The following is a 13,996-nucleotide window of genomic DNA, read 5'->3' as shown; positions in this document are numbered from 1 at the left end:
CTGTTGGAAATGTAAAATGGTTTGGTTGCTGTAGAAAACAGTTTGCAGTTAGTTTCTCAAAATGTTAAGCATGAATTACCACATAACCTCACAATGCCATTCCTGGATATATATACCCCCCAAAAAAAATTTAAAAACAATTAAAAAAATACATGGACATACATGTTCACAGCATTATTCCCAATAGTCAAAAAGTGGAAATATTCTAAATTTCCATCAGTGGATGGATAGATGGATAAATAAAGTATAATACATACATACAACAGAGTACTATTCAGTCATAAAAGGGACTGAAGTCTTTGCTGATGTGTGATTATGCAGATGAACCTCTAAAACCCTATGCTAAGTGAAAAAAGTCAACCACAAAAGGTCACATATTGTTTGATCCCATTTATACGAAATATTCAGAATTAGTAAATCTATAGACGGAATGCAGACTGGTGATTGTCAGGATCTGGGGGAATGGGAAATGGGGAGAAATTTCTTAATGGGCACTATGGTCAACATTTTGGGTTGGTAAAATATTTTGTAACTAGCTGGTGGTGACACACATTGTGAATACACTAAATGCCACTGGACTGTTCTCTTTAAAGTGGATAATTTTACAGTATATGGTATATATCCATATGGTGTAACACATATAAAAAAGTAAATTCCTCAGGCTTTTTTCCCTAATATTAGATAATTACTGAGGCTGCCACAGAAAAAGCACAGTAGGCTGGGAGACTAGCATCAGAGATCTTCTACACCCCATGCAAAAATCAAATTATTATGTACAGATTTAAGGTACATAATTTCATTTAAGTAAGTATGTTTCCCAAGTCTAGTTTCACTGATGCCAGTTTTTCTAGAGAATGTTCTCAGTTGGACTTTACATTCAACTGAACAATCTTAGATCAGGAGAAAGAGTGTGAAAAAATAAGCCAAAACAATGAACAAACATTGAAATTGATCCAGGTAAATTTTCATTTTCCAGAGCAAAGGCAGGAAGTGGGATGTTATTTACTTTAAAATGCTTTTTAACTTAAGGATGATTTATTTTTACAGATATTACATCTTCTCATACCTAATAAATGAACTCTGGAATGAGGTGACTTCAGTGACACTTCCAAGCTAAGAAACTGAATGTTAAAATACTCCTTTCACAAATATAGAGGGCAAATATAGGTTAATTTTTTTTTCCATAAGGAGGGGCAACTAGATACAACTCTTTCTCTTAAGGAAACCGTGTTTCTCAAGGACTAGGCTATCTGGATTTCCCATTATTAGAGGTCGGGCTATCATATTCCTAATGTAAAGATTTCTATTAGAAGAAGGCAAATAGTCTATGGCCATACCACCCTGAACTTGCCCAATCACATCTGATCTAGGAAGCTAAGCAGGGTTGGGTCAGTTAGTACTTGGATGGGAGAAGAAGACAAATAAAAAACATAACTACATGTTTAAAGTTGTACAGCAACATATAAATAATTTTTATACAATGTGGCTTAGGGAAGAAAATGTTCACTTATATTTTATTATGAGTGTTTGATGTTTCAAAAAAAAAGGTATGACAGGTGAAAGAGCATTTATATGCATACTTTTTTTCCATTTTATAGCCACATCTGTGACTATAGAAGTTCCCAGGTTAGAGGTCGAATCAGAGCTGCAGCTGCCAGCCACAGCAATGCTGGGTCTGAGCTGCATCTCTGTTCTGTGTCACAGCTTGCAGTGCTAGATCCTTAATTTACTGAGCAAGGCCAGATATTGAACCTGCATCCTCACAGACAGTATGTTGGGTTCTTAACACACTGAGCCACAACAGGAACTCATATGCATACTTTACAATTGCCTACTTCTGTCACTTCCTCGCTATCTAGCCTCCCTGTCCACCCAGCTTAATTCCCTCTTTGCTTTGCATTCCACATAGAAATAGAGAGAATAATACACTCATTAAAAAAAAAAAATCAAGGCTCAGAATAAAGCAGAATTTCTCTCTCTCTCTAGATCTGTCTCTCTTCTTCCCTATTTTTTCTGAAATGCTTCTTGCCCATACTTTCCGTATGTACAATATGATCTTAGCTTACATTTGAAAGGTGAAGACAGATGCTGGAGCCAAAAGCGCCTGGAATAGGGACCCAGCTTCCCCACATTCTATTTGTGTGACAGGCAATTTAACTTTCAAGATTCAATTGAATAATGTAGACTATGAACCAATTAATAGTATCTATTTCATGTTAGTGCTGTGAGGATAAATGAAGCAGTACACTTAAAGCACTCAGTACAATACCTGGCATGTAATAAGCAGATAATAAATAAATAAATGTTACTTATTAAAACAGAGTCTCCTCTGACTCTTGTAAAAATGAGCACATTATAACATAAACTAAATGCATTATTTATCTGATTGGACAACACAAAAAGATGAAAATAGGTGAGGAAATCAAATCTGACTTAAAAATAGAAATGCAACTATAAAGCAAAGACAAAATAAATAACTATTCTTACTTAACTAGTGCCAGAGAAAATTATTTTTCATTCAACGTAAGAGATAAATCTATTAGAAAAGCAACCACAATTCATGTTATCTGGGGGGAAACTGTTGAGAATCTGTCATTGTTTTCTCTTTAGCAGCGTGATTATGCCTGGGTAATACTATATTCAAATGTGCTCATCTGTGCTGTTCTTGGGAAAACAAGCAGAGACAATTTAGCTTATGCCTATCAATACAACACATCTCCCTTTTTAATTCAACAAAATAAAATAAACAATTTTTATCTTGGTTGATGTTGATGTTTACAAGTGAGTAATGCAAATCTCAGAATCTGTAAAACATTATTTCCCCTCATAAAAACATAATGGGATAGTTTAATCGTTGCTTTGACATTTTAAAACACAGGTCAGATGCTTAAATGACACCTTTTAAATTACAGCTGCCAAGAGATTGCTTGCAACATAATATAACATGACATTTTAACTAACTATAACCAGGAGCTATTATTTTCATAGAACGTAATAGTAACCAGAATAAATTCATTATGAGTTTTTGCGTAGCCATAACAAATCAGCTTGTCACCAGTCCAATAAAGTGCTCAATTTTTATCAAATGCTTTCTGGAAAAATACATTTTTTTAATAAATAGGGACATATTAATTTTTTAAAGCCTCGTTTTAAAAGGGTCAAGTCATTCTTTTTAAAAATCTGGTGTCTAAGTCAATAGGAAGAGGGAAATTTTTTGCCTCAAAGTCATATTTGCAAGCACGTATCAAGGCAAAGACATCAACTCATGTCAGTTGATATCAAGGTCAAGTTAAATCACACTATCTGCTATATATTCTCCACAAACTAAGTACCTAAGTCATCCAAATTCTGCAGGCCTTAGATATGTCATCTAGATAACTACTCTACTTTCTTTAAACTAGTGTGTAACAAAGAATAAATGAGAGGATTTTCCACTCTCTTTGGAAAATACATGTAAGTTGATATTTCTTCAGAGAAGGGCCAACCTTCTTAAAAGTTAACTTCCAATTTTTCTTTTACTTTTCCAGAGAGAACTGGAAAAATTTCTCAGGTTCCCTGTACTTCCTTGGTTCTCAATTTTGGCTCAAATGAACTATTTTAGCCTAATTTCATCATCTATCATTAAAGATCTACCATCTACATCACAGTGGCAATCTCAATCTGTGTAAATTCTTTCCCCAAATGGAATCGTAATCTATCATAAAAGTCTCCCTCTCAGAGATACCCCTCAAAGAGAAAACAAAGACATTTATAGAGAGGAACTGGAAAATCCCTATCACATGATTGTTTGGAGTTCCCTTGGTGCAGTGGGTTAAAGATCTGATATTGTGACTGCAGCAGCTCCGGATTGCTTCTGTGATACAGGTTTGATCCCTGGCCCAAGAACCTCTACATGCTGTGGGCATGGCCAAAAAAGAAAAAATAAAAACAAATAAATTAATTGTTGTTTAACTGAGATCAAGAAGAGTTCTGATGTCCTATCTGTGAATGTTTGGCTTCTTTTAAACTCTGATAGATTTGTAGAGATCAACCCAAATTGCTCATCCAGAGGAGATAATACATGAATTTTAAAAATGTCTAAAAGCCAGCGCTAGAGTTTGTGATAAAGACCCAATTTCAGTAACTTACTCTGTTGTCTCTAGTCAACCATGAGAGTAAATTAACCCAATGACCCTGTTTTGACACTGACTGATTACAGACACCTATCAAAGGGCAACAGGCCACTGCTGCTGAAGAATTGATGGAAGATACACAGTCTACAGGTGGTTATTTCAATATGGCAACCAGACTGAAGAGCTTAATGAATACCCTCTACCAAATATATTATAATATGCATCTCTCTTTTCAAAGCAGGTCAAAATGGTAATTGTTTTCTGCTTGCAGTGTTTCCTAACCATGTTCTCTGTCATATTACATATAAATATGAGACTGCAAAGTAAATGCATAGCTATTTAAGACTGGTTTCTAGAACTTTAGGCCTGAATGTACACTCACTCATACATTTGTAGAGTATAATTACTGATCTTACTGTTACAAATCCTGAAAATAAATGTGAGTACTGTTTTTTTTTTTTTCTTGAAATGAATTCAATACAGACCAAAAATACATGGGTAGATATTTAGGTTGTTTCCATGTCTTGGCTATTGTAAATAGTGCTGCAATGAGGACTGGGGTGCATGTGTCTTTTCAAATTATGGTTTTCTCTGGATAGATGCCTGGGAATGGGATTGCTGGATCATACGGAATGGATAAAGAAGAGGTGGTATATATATACAACGGAATATACTAAGCCAAAAAAGAATGACAATTTCATTTGCAGCAACATGGATGGACCTAGAAACTATCATATTAAATGAATTTAGTCAAACAGTAAAAGACAAACACCATATATCACTTATAGGTGGGATCCAAAAAAAAAGGATACATATGAACTTATTTACAGAACTGAAACATCCTCACAGACTTTGAAAAACTTACCAAAGGAGACAGGAGGAAGGATGGGCTGGGGAATTGGGATTGGCATATGCACACTGAGGTATAGGGAATGACTGGCCAATGGGGACCTGCTGTATGGCACATAGAACTTTACCCAATATTCTATTCTATGGGGGAAAAGAACCTGAAAGAGAATGGATGTGTGTACAAGTATAACTGAATCAATCTGTTGAACAGCAGAAACGATCACGACCTTGTAAATCAACTATACTTCAACAAAACTTTTAAAAAATATATGGGCTTTATTAATATATCTCAATAAACTTGTCCTTTAATCAGAAAAAAAACAGAATTTTTTAAAGAAATAGTTACTTATTAAAGACATACTTGAATGGTTAACCCACTCTTAGAAAATAATTAGGACTTCTTTTCACAAGGCAGGGAAGTTGCTGACAATCTTAGAAATTAAGACACCTGTGTCAAATTACTTCTGTAATAAAATTTGCAATCAAGCCAAAATTACAATGAACATGTGTTTTTCTGGTTACAGGCTTACATTCCTTAGCACTTACCCAAAAATATGATGCTATTTTGAGCAAAACAGTCTCTAAATCATCTCTTAGACTAAATAAACCTTTGTATGTTTTATCCTCCACCCACCCCCCCAAAAAATTACATATATTTCCAAGGTAGAAGGGGCTTAGTGAGAGAGCTCACCAGATTTAGTCTGTTGTTATATTTGTTACTCAGCAATCCACTGATATTGCTGAAGTTTTTATTAGATCATAGATATTAGGGCTATAATGAACATCAAGAAATTGCTTCAAATTCTGGCAAACCAAAGATGCCCTTTTCTTCAACAAAACACTCAAGGTCAAAGGAGGTAAGAGATTTGCCCAAGGTCATACAGCTATAAAAAGCATCCAAATTTCTAATGCTTACTCTTATTGAAAGGATTGTTCTAGAGTCAATCATAAAAAGTCAAGTATCATCCTGAATTATTTCAGAATCAGAAGTTTCCCCTCCTGACATGAATTCCTCTACCTGGTTGAAAGTTTCCATCTGCCTGACTTATTTACCTAGACAGCTGGGCCTTGGGTACATATCTGTGGGCAATGGGAAGATTAGAGGGGGATGTTGCATGTTATTCCTTTACTTGGAGTTCTTCCCTTGCAGGTCTATTCGTGGAGGTATCTCAGGTCTGAGAGTTAGAAGAGGAACTATTGCATTTGGAGTGGATAACCAGTAAGTTCCTGCCATTAGCACAGGGAAATATATCTAGTCACTTGTGATGGAACATGATGGAGGATAATGTGAGGAAAAGAACATATATATATGACTGGGTCACTTTGCTGTACAGCAAAAATTACATAACACTGAAAATCAACTACAGTAGAAAAAATAAAAACCTAAATAAAACTTTAAAAAAAGAAGAGGAAGGCTCAGTACACAGTAGTCTGACCATAGACATGCATAGGCACATATAAATACTAAATCAAAAGTCTGCACTCATGGTCTTGATGCACATTCTAGCCCTCAGACTCAGAGGTTAAACAAACTCAGGGTTTTTTCCTGTCTCATGAGGGAGGCAAGACTAACTTCTATGAGGACTTGCAGGCTTAGGACTCAGGTCTTGGAACACAAATTGTTAGTTTTCTGGCCTTGTATTTCACTCTGCTGTTGGGTTTGAGACCATTCTGAAGGCCATATAGCCAGGCCGATATTTTCTTGTTCATCACTCAAGCAAATTCCTAACCACCATCATTACATTTATCCATGTCATCAATTTATATAATCTTCCAACCCCTGGTGACATTGAGTTTACAAACAGAGTGTAGAATACAAGTCAATTGCTTTCTGTGGCAATAGTTTTTCTACTCAAGCATACTGACCTTTTTCATAACACTCCTGCCAAAAATAACAGTGAAATCCAAAGACATTTGAATATGTGGTATGTAAAATAAATAGTAAATTGTAAATCTATATAATAATTGCCATTTCCATTTGTATGATTACTCTCATATGAAATTAACTCTTTGGGTGAGGATGTGTGGTTGCTGTGTTTGGTGGAAAAGGAGATTGGAAGTGACAAATATGAAGCAGGGGATGGCAAGGCCAAATACGATTGTACCTAGAATGTTGTAAGAACTCCATGATTATCTATTAATATATGAATAAATGAATGAACAGACCACTGAAATACTGACTCCGAATTAAATATTTAGTACTTTTCCACCGGCTGTAATTTAAAACTAAAATCACAGATCTATATTTCTGAAAGACTTAATATTTTTTTTTAGAAATCTCCCTCACTGTGTCTGGTGGTAAGTACTTAATATAAAAATAATAAGAAAAATGGCAACAGAAATCTACCCACTGTACCTAACATCTCCATTTTATTATCTCATTTATCCCTCATAGTGACTCTGTAAAATTGGAACTATGAGTTGCCCCCATAATACAGATGAGTAAAGTGACGGGCAAGGCTCAATTACTAGCCAACTTCACAAAACTAGTTATTTTAGAGCCAGAACTCAAATGTCTTGTTTAACTTCTTGCTTTCAGAAATGAATAAGTACATGACAAAATGAATGCAACCATACGATGTTTTTATTAATAGGACAACTTGAAAAGGATTGGATAGAGGAAGTTTCATTTAGTGAGTGATTAACTCTACAAGGTCTTTGTTATATCAAATTCTCACAGGCCCCAAAGCATCACCATAGCCTCAGAGAGTGAACAAGAAAATCTGAGAAAGTGAATCACTGGGGAAAGGATGCTAGAATTTGATGGAAGAAAGTTCAAGAGAAATACACAGGCATTTTATGACACCAATTTCTTCCATCTGTTTGACAGACACCAACAGAAGAAGTCATTCATTTTTTAATAATTATGTCAAAATTCCTATGTTTAAGTGAAACACTATGCTGAACATAAGGATTCTTGGCAACTGGCAGCAACTTACAGCCTTCACATTGCTCAATTACACTGTACCGCAGATGTACAAATGAGGAAGTTAAAAGATGGTTCCTGAAGAGAATAATGGATAAGTCAGCTCTTCACAGGGAAAATGTTTTCCTTTCTTTCTTTTTAGACTCTCCTTCTCTCCCCTTTCCTCTCTGCTGACTGCCTTAATTTCTTTCTCAATCTCTTCATATGTTAAATAATAATTAAAAAGCGTATTTTTGCAAATCTACACATTTCAAAGCCAACGTTCTTACTAAGACAGTATATTTCACAAAGGACCATATTGGAGCAACTGATATTGCTATTTGGTATAATTACTCACCATAATTAGTTGACTAAGTTACTCTGTGAAAGAGAGCTTTCGTTAATCACATGTTATACATGAGGAAATAAGTTCAACATGTTTAAGGGGCATGGAAATAACAAAACTGGGGCAGGAAATGAAGTATACTTAGTGTTTAACAACAGGCTGCATAATGTCAGTTGATTTCCGGACTAGTTCAATCCTATCAGAGAAATGACTATTTTTGTATAATGCTGACCCATATTTGGTGAGCAGTCTTTAAGAAACATAGCTGGGTGGGTTGTAGCAGCATGCCAAATATTTTGTTGTTGCTGTTGTTCTTGGGAGACAGTTTGGGAGTTTAAAATGTGAGCAGCTTTTCTAAGCCTTCTGTATTAGCACCTACTAAAGAGCAGTAAAACTTCTGAGTATGGAATTAATCCCCCAAAAGAATTAAGCCTATTGATAATTTATATATTAATGTTCAAATCTTTAATCTCAAGAACACAATTTAAAGAATATTACAAGGGCAAAGTTTGGAGAGGGTCTTTAGACAGAGAGAAACTGAGAATGTAAAAACTACAGAGGAAAAAGAAAAGAGAAAGAAAGTAGAGGTGTCTATATTTAGAGACTTAGCTGGATCTCTTTTGATCTAACCTTCTGTGTCAAATCCTCCCTTATGTCATTAGCATTGGACTATCTCCTACAGATGGAAACTTCCAAACTCTACTCCCTCATCTCCACCCACAAAGAAAGTCAAATATCCCCCTGCTTCTATTAAATTGACAAACATAACAAGTCTCTAAGTAGCAATGGAGAACAAAGGTCTCCTTGGTATTCTCAATATATGTATTTTACATTTCAGCTGTCCCAAAATATCTTGCATGATATTTAAACCACAGAATTACCGTGCCATTTGCAAAATGTCTGGTTATGCATTTTTTTATTCCAACCAATGCTAATGTGCCCTAAGACACCACAAACGACTACCCTCTTAAGGCATTTGAATGTGAAATTATCATCCACAATACCATCATAAGAGAGTAATAAAGACGGATTACCTGGGGTTAAGAGGATGACTGACATAGTGATGAGTGAACATACAACTAAAATCACCAGCAGGGCAATAGCAATTCCCTTCCAGTTTCTCTGTGGAGGGCTGTTACTTCCCAGTTCCTACCAAGACAGAAAAAAAAAAAAAAAAGAAGAAGTTTCATAATTATACATGCTCCAAGAGAAATGTATTCATAAAGGAATGATTCAGTGCATGGAGGAATCACAGTTTGAAAGCTGATTAGAATCCTTTTCTTCTTCGGTAGCTCATTTAATTATTCAAAGGTGCATTTATTACAAATGGCTATCTTTGGGGGAGGGGAATCTTATTTCTCCAAGAGATAAACCAGAAAAGCTTTATGCTTGCTGTCCAAAATATAAATGGCATTAAAATACATTGCCTCTAAACACTAGGATAATAGCCAAAATACTCTGCAAAATATGGAAATAAAGTGTGCCCATTTACAATTTTTTCTTGCTACAATGGAATCTACTATAAAGATATAAATACTGATATTCTGGAAGCACCATAGACTACTTGTCTATCTGATAAGGGAGAAAGAAGTCTAGAGATAGGAAAAATCATTCAAAATGCCCCTCACTGCAAAGCAGTGCATATTTGTCAACCCCAAAGGTCCTTTTTAAATAATCCTCCTACCACACATAGAAATCAACAGGATGTAGTAACTAAACTAAATGAGTGATTCTATACCATATGGTTAATGACATCCTCTCCCTGGGCAGCATGCATGATACTGGCAAGGAAGTATGATTGATGCAGAAAGATAAACTTGAGCAATTCTTACAACACATATAGGAAAGCTTTTCATTTTTTAAGATGATCTGTGTTCTACTTTGTTGATTTGTAAGCATAATTCACCAAAGTAAAGACTAGACCACACTGATTTGAAATGAATGCCAGGTTTTCTTTGTAATAAAATTTATAAAACACTAAGCCTCTTGTTTCTTTCTTCCTAAACAACCCCAACCCCTTTTGCTCCATAAAGCCTCCTTTCTTCAGAAATAGCCAAGTGATCTGGGGACAAACGAGACAAAACATAAAAGTTTCCTGTTCACTGCTGTGTATACAAACCACCCCAAAAACCATAGCCTTCCTTTAAACAAAGATAAATAAAATAGCAAACATTTGATAAACTATAAATGTGTTCTTGTGACTCACAGGTTAAAGCACAAATGCCAATTTTCATTCAGTGATGTTGGAATTTAATTCTGCTATAAACCTTTTGGACTTAAAGAACTATGTCCTAAACAAATGCACAAAGAAACCATGCATAAAAGGTATTTTGTTATTGTTTTTCCCCTTCTCAGATCAGTAGCTTGAGGTTTGTCTTCCACCCTGATGAACCAAATGCAGCAGAGGTCAATTCCATTTTTTTTTTTAATGGCTTACTCCATGCCTCTCTCCCACATTTATTAATCTTATTATCTAAAATCTCTATTCCTCTTGGATTTGGGTTAGAATTTCCATTCATAAACTTATTCCACAAAAATTGAGACAATGGATAAATTCATCAAGTCATCAGCATCAAAGTAACATCATGACAAACAGCAGTTGTCTTAGCACCATAAACACTTTTCTGGAATGCAATGTGACTGCAGGTTTCTTAGGTGAGTTTCTTCTGTGTGATGTGGGAGTTCTTGCTGAGGTGGAATGGGTTAAGAATCTGACAGCAGTGTCTCTGTTCACTGTGGAGGCACAGGTTTGATCCCTGGCCCACTGCAGTGGATTAACAGATCCAGCTTTGCCACAGCTGTGGTATAGGTTGCAGTTAAGGCTGAGGTTCAATATCTGGCCCCAGGAACTTCCATATGCCTTGAAAGTGGCCATTAAAAAAAATATGTGTGATGTGATGGCCAGATATTTTCCATCTTTAGGATCCACTTAATGCTACTCAGAAGCCAGAATGACAGATTAGAAAGAAATAGAAGCCTATGATGGTTAGAAAGTTTGAAACACTCATCCCAAGAACCAAGAAATAATGAAAGAAGGGGTGACAAACAATAGGGAGTGAGTTGGGCCAAGAATCATAAAAGCTTTCATGTTTATTAACTCTGAAGGAGGTATAAGAAAAAGGAAAAATGAATGTAAACCATTATAATGGACATTTCAGTCCAGTCAAGGAATCAAGAGTAGATTATAATTTTAGATCTACTGATTCTGATCTTGATTCACTGTCACTAGAACTCAAGGCATATTGTTAGGGAAATGAATTAAGAGTGGGCTTTTCACTTTCTGAATATGATGCAACTACGTAATGTCTATCAAACATTGTCTAATAGTAATAACAGATATCATATTATATGTTTGGTATTGTACTATGGGCTTTATATTCATAATCTCACAAAATCTTCATTAGAATCAGGTGGGATTACTGTTGTTTTCACAAATTTGCAGATAAGAAAAATGAGGTTTAGAGATGTAAATCTACTTACTGTTAATAAGTGACATATCTCAGTGTCCAGTTCATCAAAATCTAGCTTCAGAAAACACACTCGCCACTATAACATACTGTTCTAAAAATGATTCATTCTAAGATAAATCATGAATCCATCAAGAAATCAATGAATGAATCAAAGAATGATTCTAATTCCTACATAATAACAGTTGTATTCAACACCTTTTATTTGAGAAAATTCACAATTATATAAAAACTATTCTGAATTCTGTAAAGTTTTCAAATAAAGTATTTCTTAGTAATAAAGATTAGAAAAAATAGATACCATTTTTAAAATGGTAAAACATGTTTGAGTAAAAAATACTTTTCTGTTCATAAAGTGATACATATGAGAATGTGGAGCCCCTCTAACATGACTCATCAATGCCCAAGGAATCTACAAGATGCTGTTAAGGAATCCTAGACTTAAGGAATTCTTACTATCATTCTCTATTTTCCATTTACCTTAAATTCCGTTACCATTATAATATTTCTAAAACATGGTTTTACTTATGTCAGTTTATTCCACAAAATCCTCTAATGTCTATACACTAGCAAAAGAATTAAGTGCAAACCTGAGAGTCTAGAATAACAATTGTCTAGAGCCAAGATCCAGTTTTCTTATCCAGCCTGATCTTTTTTTGAGCTCCCTATGATGTTCTATTGACCATTCACCACACACGTCTCAGACGCTTCAAACTCCACATCACTGTTCCACTCTCAATTTTTCTCCATCCAATTCCTTTCACTTACAGACATTGTCCATCATTCACCATCATGACCAAATATCTCTTCTCTTGGAAATTTCCCCCCACCGATACAAGCCAGATATAATTATCCTTCTGAGAAAAAAAATTCCTAAAATACATTGTACCAATAGATTTGAGACCAAATCTGCTACTTAATAACTATGAGGTTTCAAACATGCTTCTTTCCACATTTCTCTATGCCTAGGATTTTTTTTTTCTGAACAACTGGAATAATAAGTATTTTAAAATGTAACAAGGATGAAAACAAATTATTCAAACAAAGCTCTTATTTTAATGTACAATAAGAAAGTTCACACTTAGTGAATTGCTCGGAATTTTCTTCCTCAGTTCACTTGCACATATAACCCTTTCTCTCTGGCCCATTTTTTCAAGATTCAATCTCAAATGCTCCTTTGGGAAGCCTTGCCTGACCACCCTCTCTGAAATAACAGTATGCATTCCCTTCTAGCCTCTCAGTTATATTTATATTTCTTGACAGCATTATCACTTATAAGTATATATTATGCTGTATTTCATTAATTATATATCTAAAATAATATATTAAACTATTTAAATGTTCCTTTATATCTGTCTCAGCTCTCTAGAATTAGAATCTTCCTAATGTCAGGAATCCAGATGACCTTTCTCAGCCATATCCCCAGCATTTTTTTTTTTTTGTCTTTTTTGTTGTTGTTGTTGTTGCTATTTCTTGGGCCGCTCCCTCTGCATATGGAGGTTCCCAGGCTAGGGGTTGAATCAGAGCTGTAGCCACCGGCCTACGCCAGAGCCACAGCAACGCGGGATCTGAGCCGCGTCTGCAACCTACACCACAGCTCACGGCAACGCCGGATCGTTAACCCACTGAGCAAGGGCAGGGACCGAACCCGCAACCTCATGGTTCCAAGTCGGATTCGTTAACCACTGCGCCACGACGGGAACTCCCATCCCCAGCATTTTAAATGGTGTTTGGTACATACTAGGTATGCCATATATAATAAACAATAGAATGAATGAATGAATGATAGCAGTTTTGATGATGATAATGATGATGATGGTGGTGATTCCTTAAAGCCGTCATGCTCCTTAAAGTAATAAGCACATCTTAGATAACTTTATGTTCCTTAGGTCACTTAAAAAATCACTGGTTCTCTTAATACGTGCTAGGAAATAATTGCCCAATTAATTAAGTGGTATAAATGGTACATGAAAGGGTATAGAGAACTATGCCATTAATTAAATACACATTAATAGTACTTTTAAGTGTTGATACTTGCTATGATTAATTTGACTGAAATTATTTTTAGCTTCATTTAACTGATAATTGGATCCCAAAATACAGTTGCCATTCTTCAGATTCCCTTCTTCTTCAACAACCTCAATAGCTCCTGTTGAAGAAGTGATTCTAATTGGCTCTGCTTTTCTTTTCTTTTTCAGTTTTATTCTTTTAAATTTATATGATTTTTTATTTTTTCCATTATAATTGATTTACAGTGTTCTGTCAATTCTACTGTACAGCGAAGTGACCAGTCATATATCTATATCTACATATAGAT

At 35.2% G+C, this 13,996-nt stretch overlaps 1 protein-coding gene across 13 annotated transcripts in view; it reads right to left on the bottom strand.

The window, feature by feature from the left end:
- Window positions 1-13,996, bottom strand: part of DPP10 (dipeptidyl peptidase like 10) — a 1,405,335-nt gene that overhangs the window by 510,164 nt on the left and 881,175 nt on the right. For 11 of the 13 annotated variants that reach the window (XM_085001430.1, XM_085001433.1, XM_085001436.1 and 8 more), the window contains one exon: window positions 9,247-9,361. The exons of the other annotated variants lie outside the window; for them this stretch is intronic. In XM_085001430.1, coding sequence (XP_084857556.1) covers window positions 9,247-9,361 — 115 coding nt within the window. The remainder of the gene's footprint in view (window positions 1-9,246; window positions 9,362-13,996) is intronic. 13 annotated transcript variants of the gene reach the window in all.

The sequence above is a fragment of the Sus scrofa genome, chromosome 15, assembly GCF_054392235.1.
Source record: "Sus scrofa isolate SSC_HxYL_T2T_F1_AM1 chromosome 15, Sscrofa_HxYL_maternal_Yorkshire_Landrace_v2.0, whole genome shotgun sequence".
Taxonomy (NCBI): Eukaryota; Metazoa; Chordata; class Mammalia; order Artiodactyla; family Suidae; genus Sus; species Sus scrofa.
Note: the sequence above shows the minus strand (reverse complement) of the source record. Positions and strands in the feature narration are given on the sequence as shown.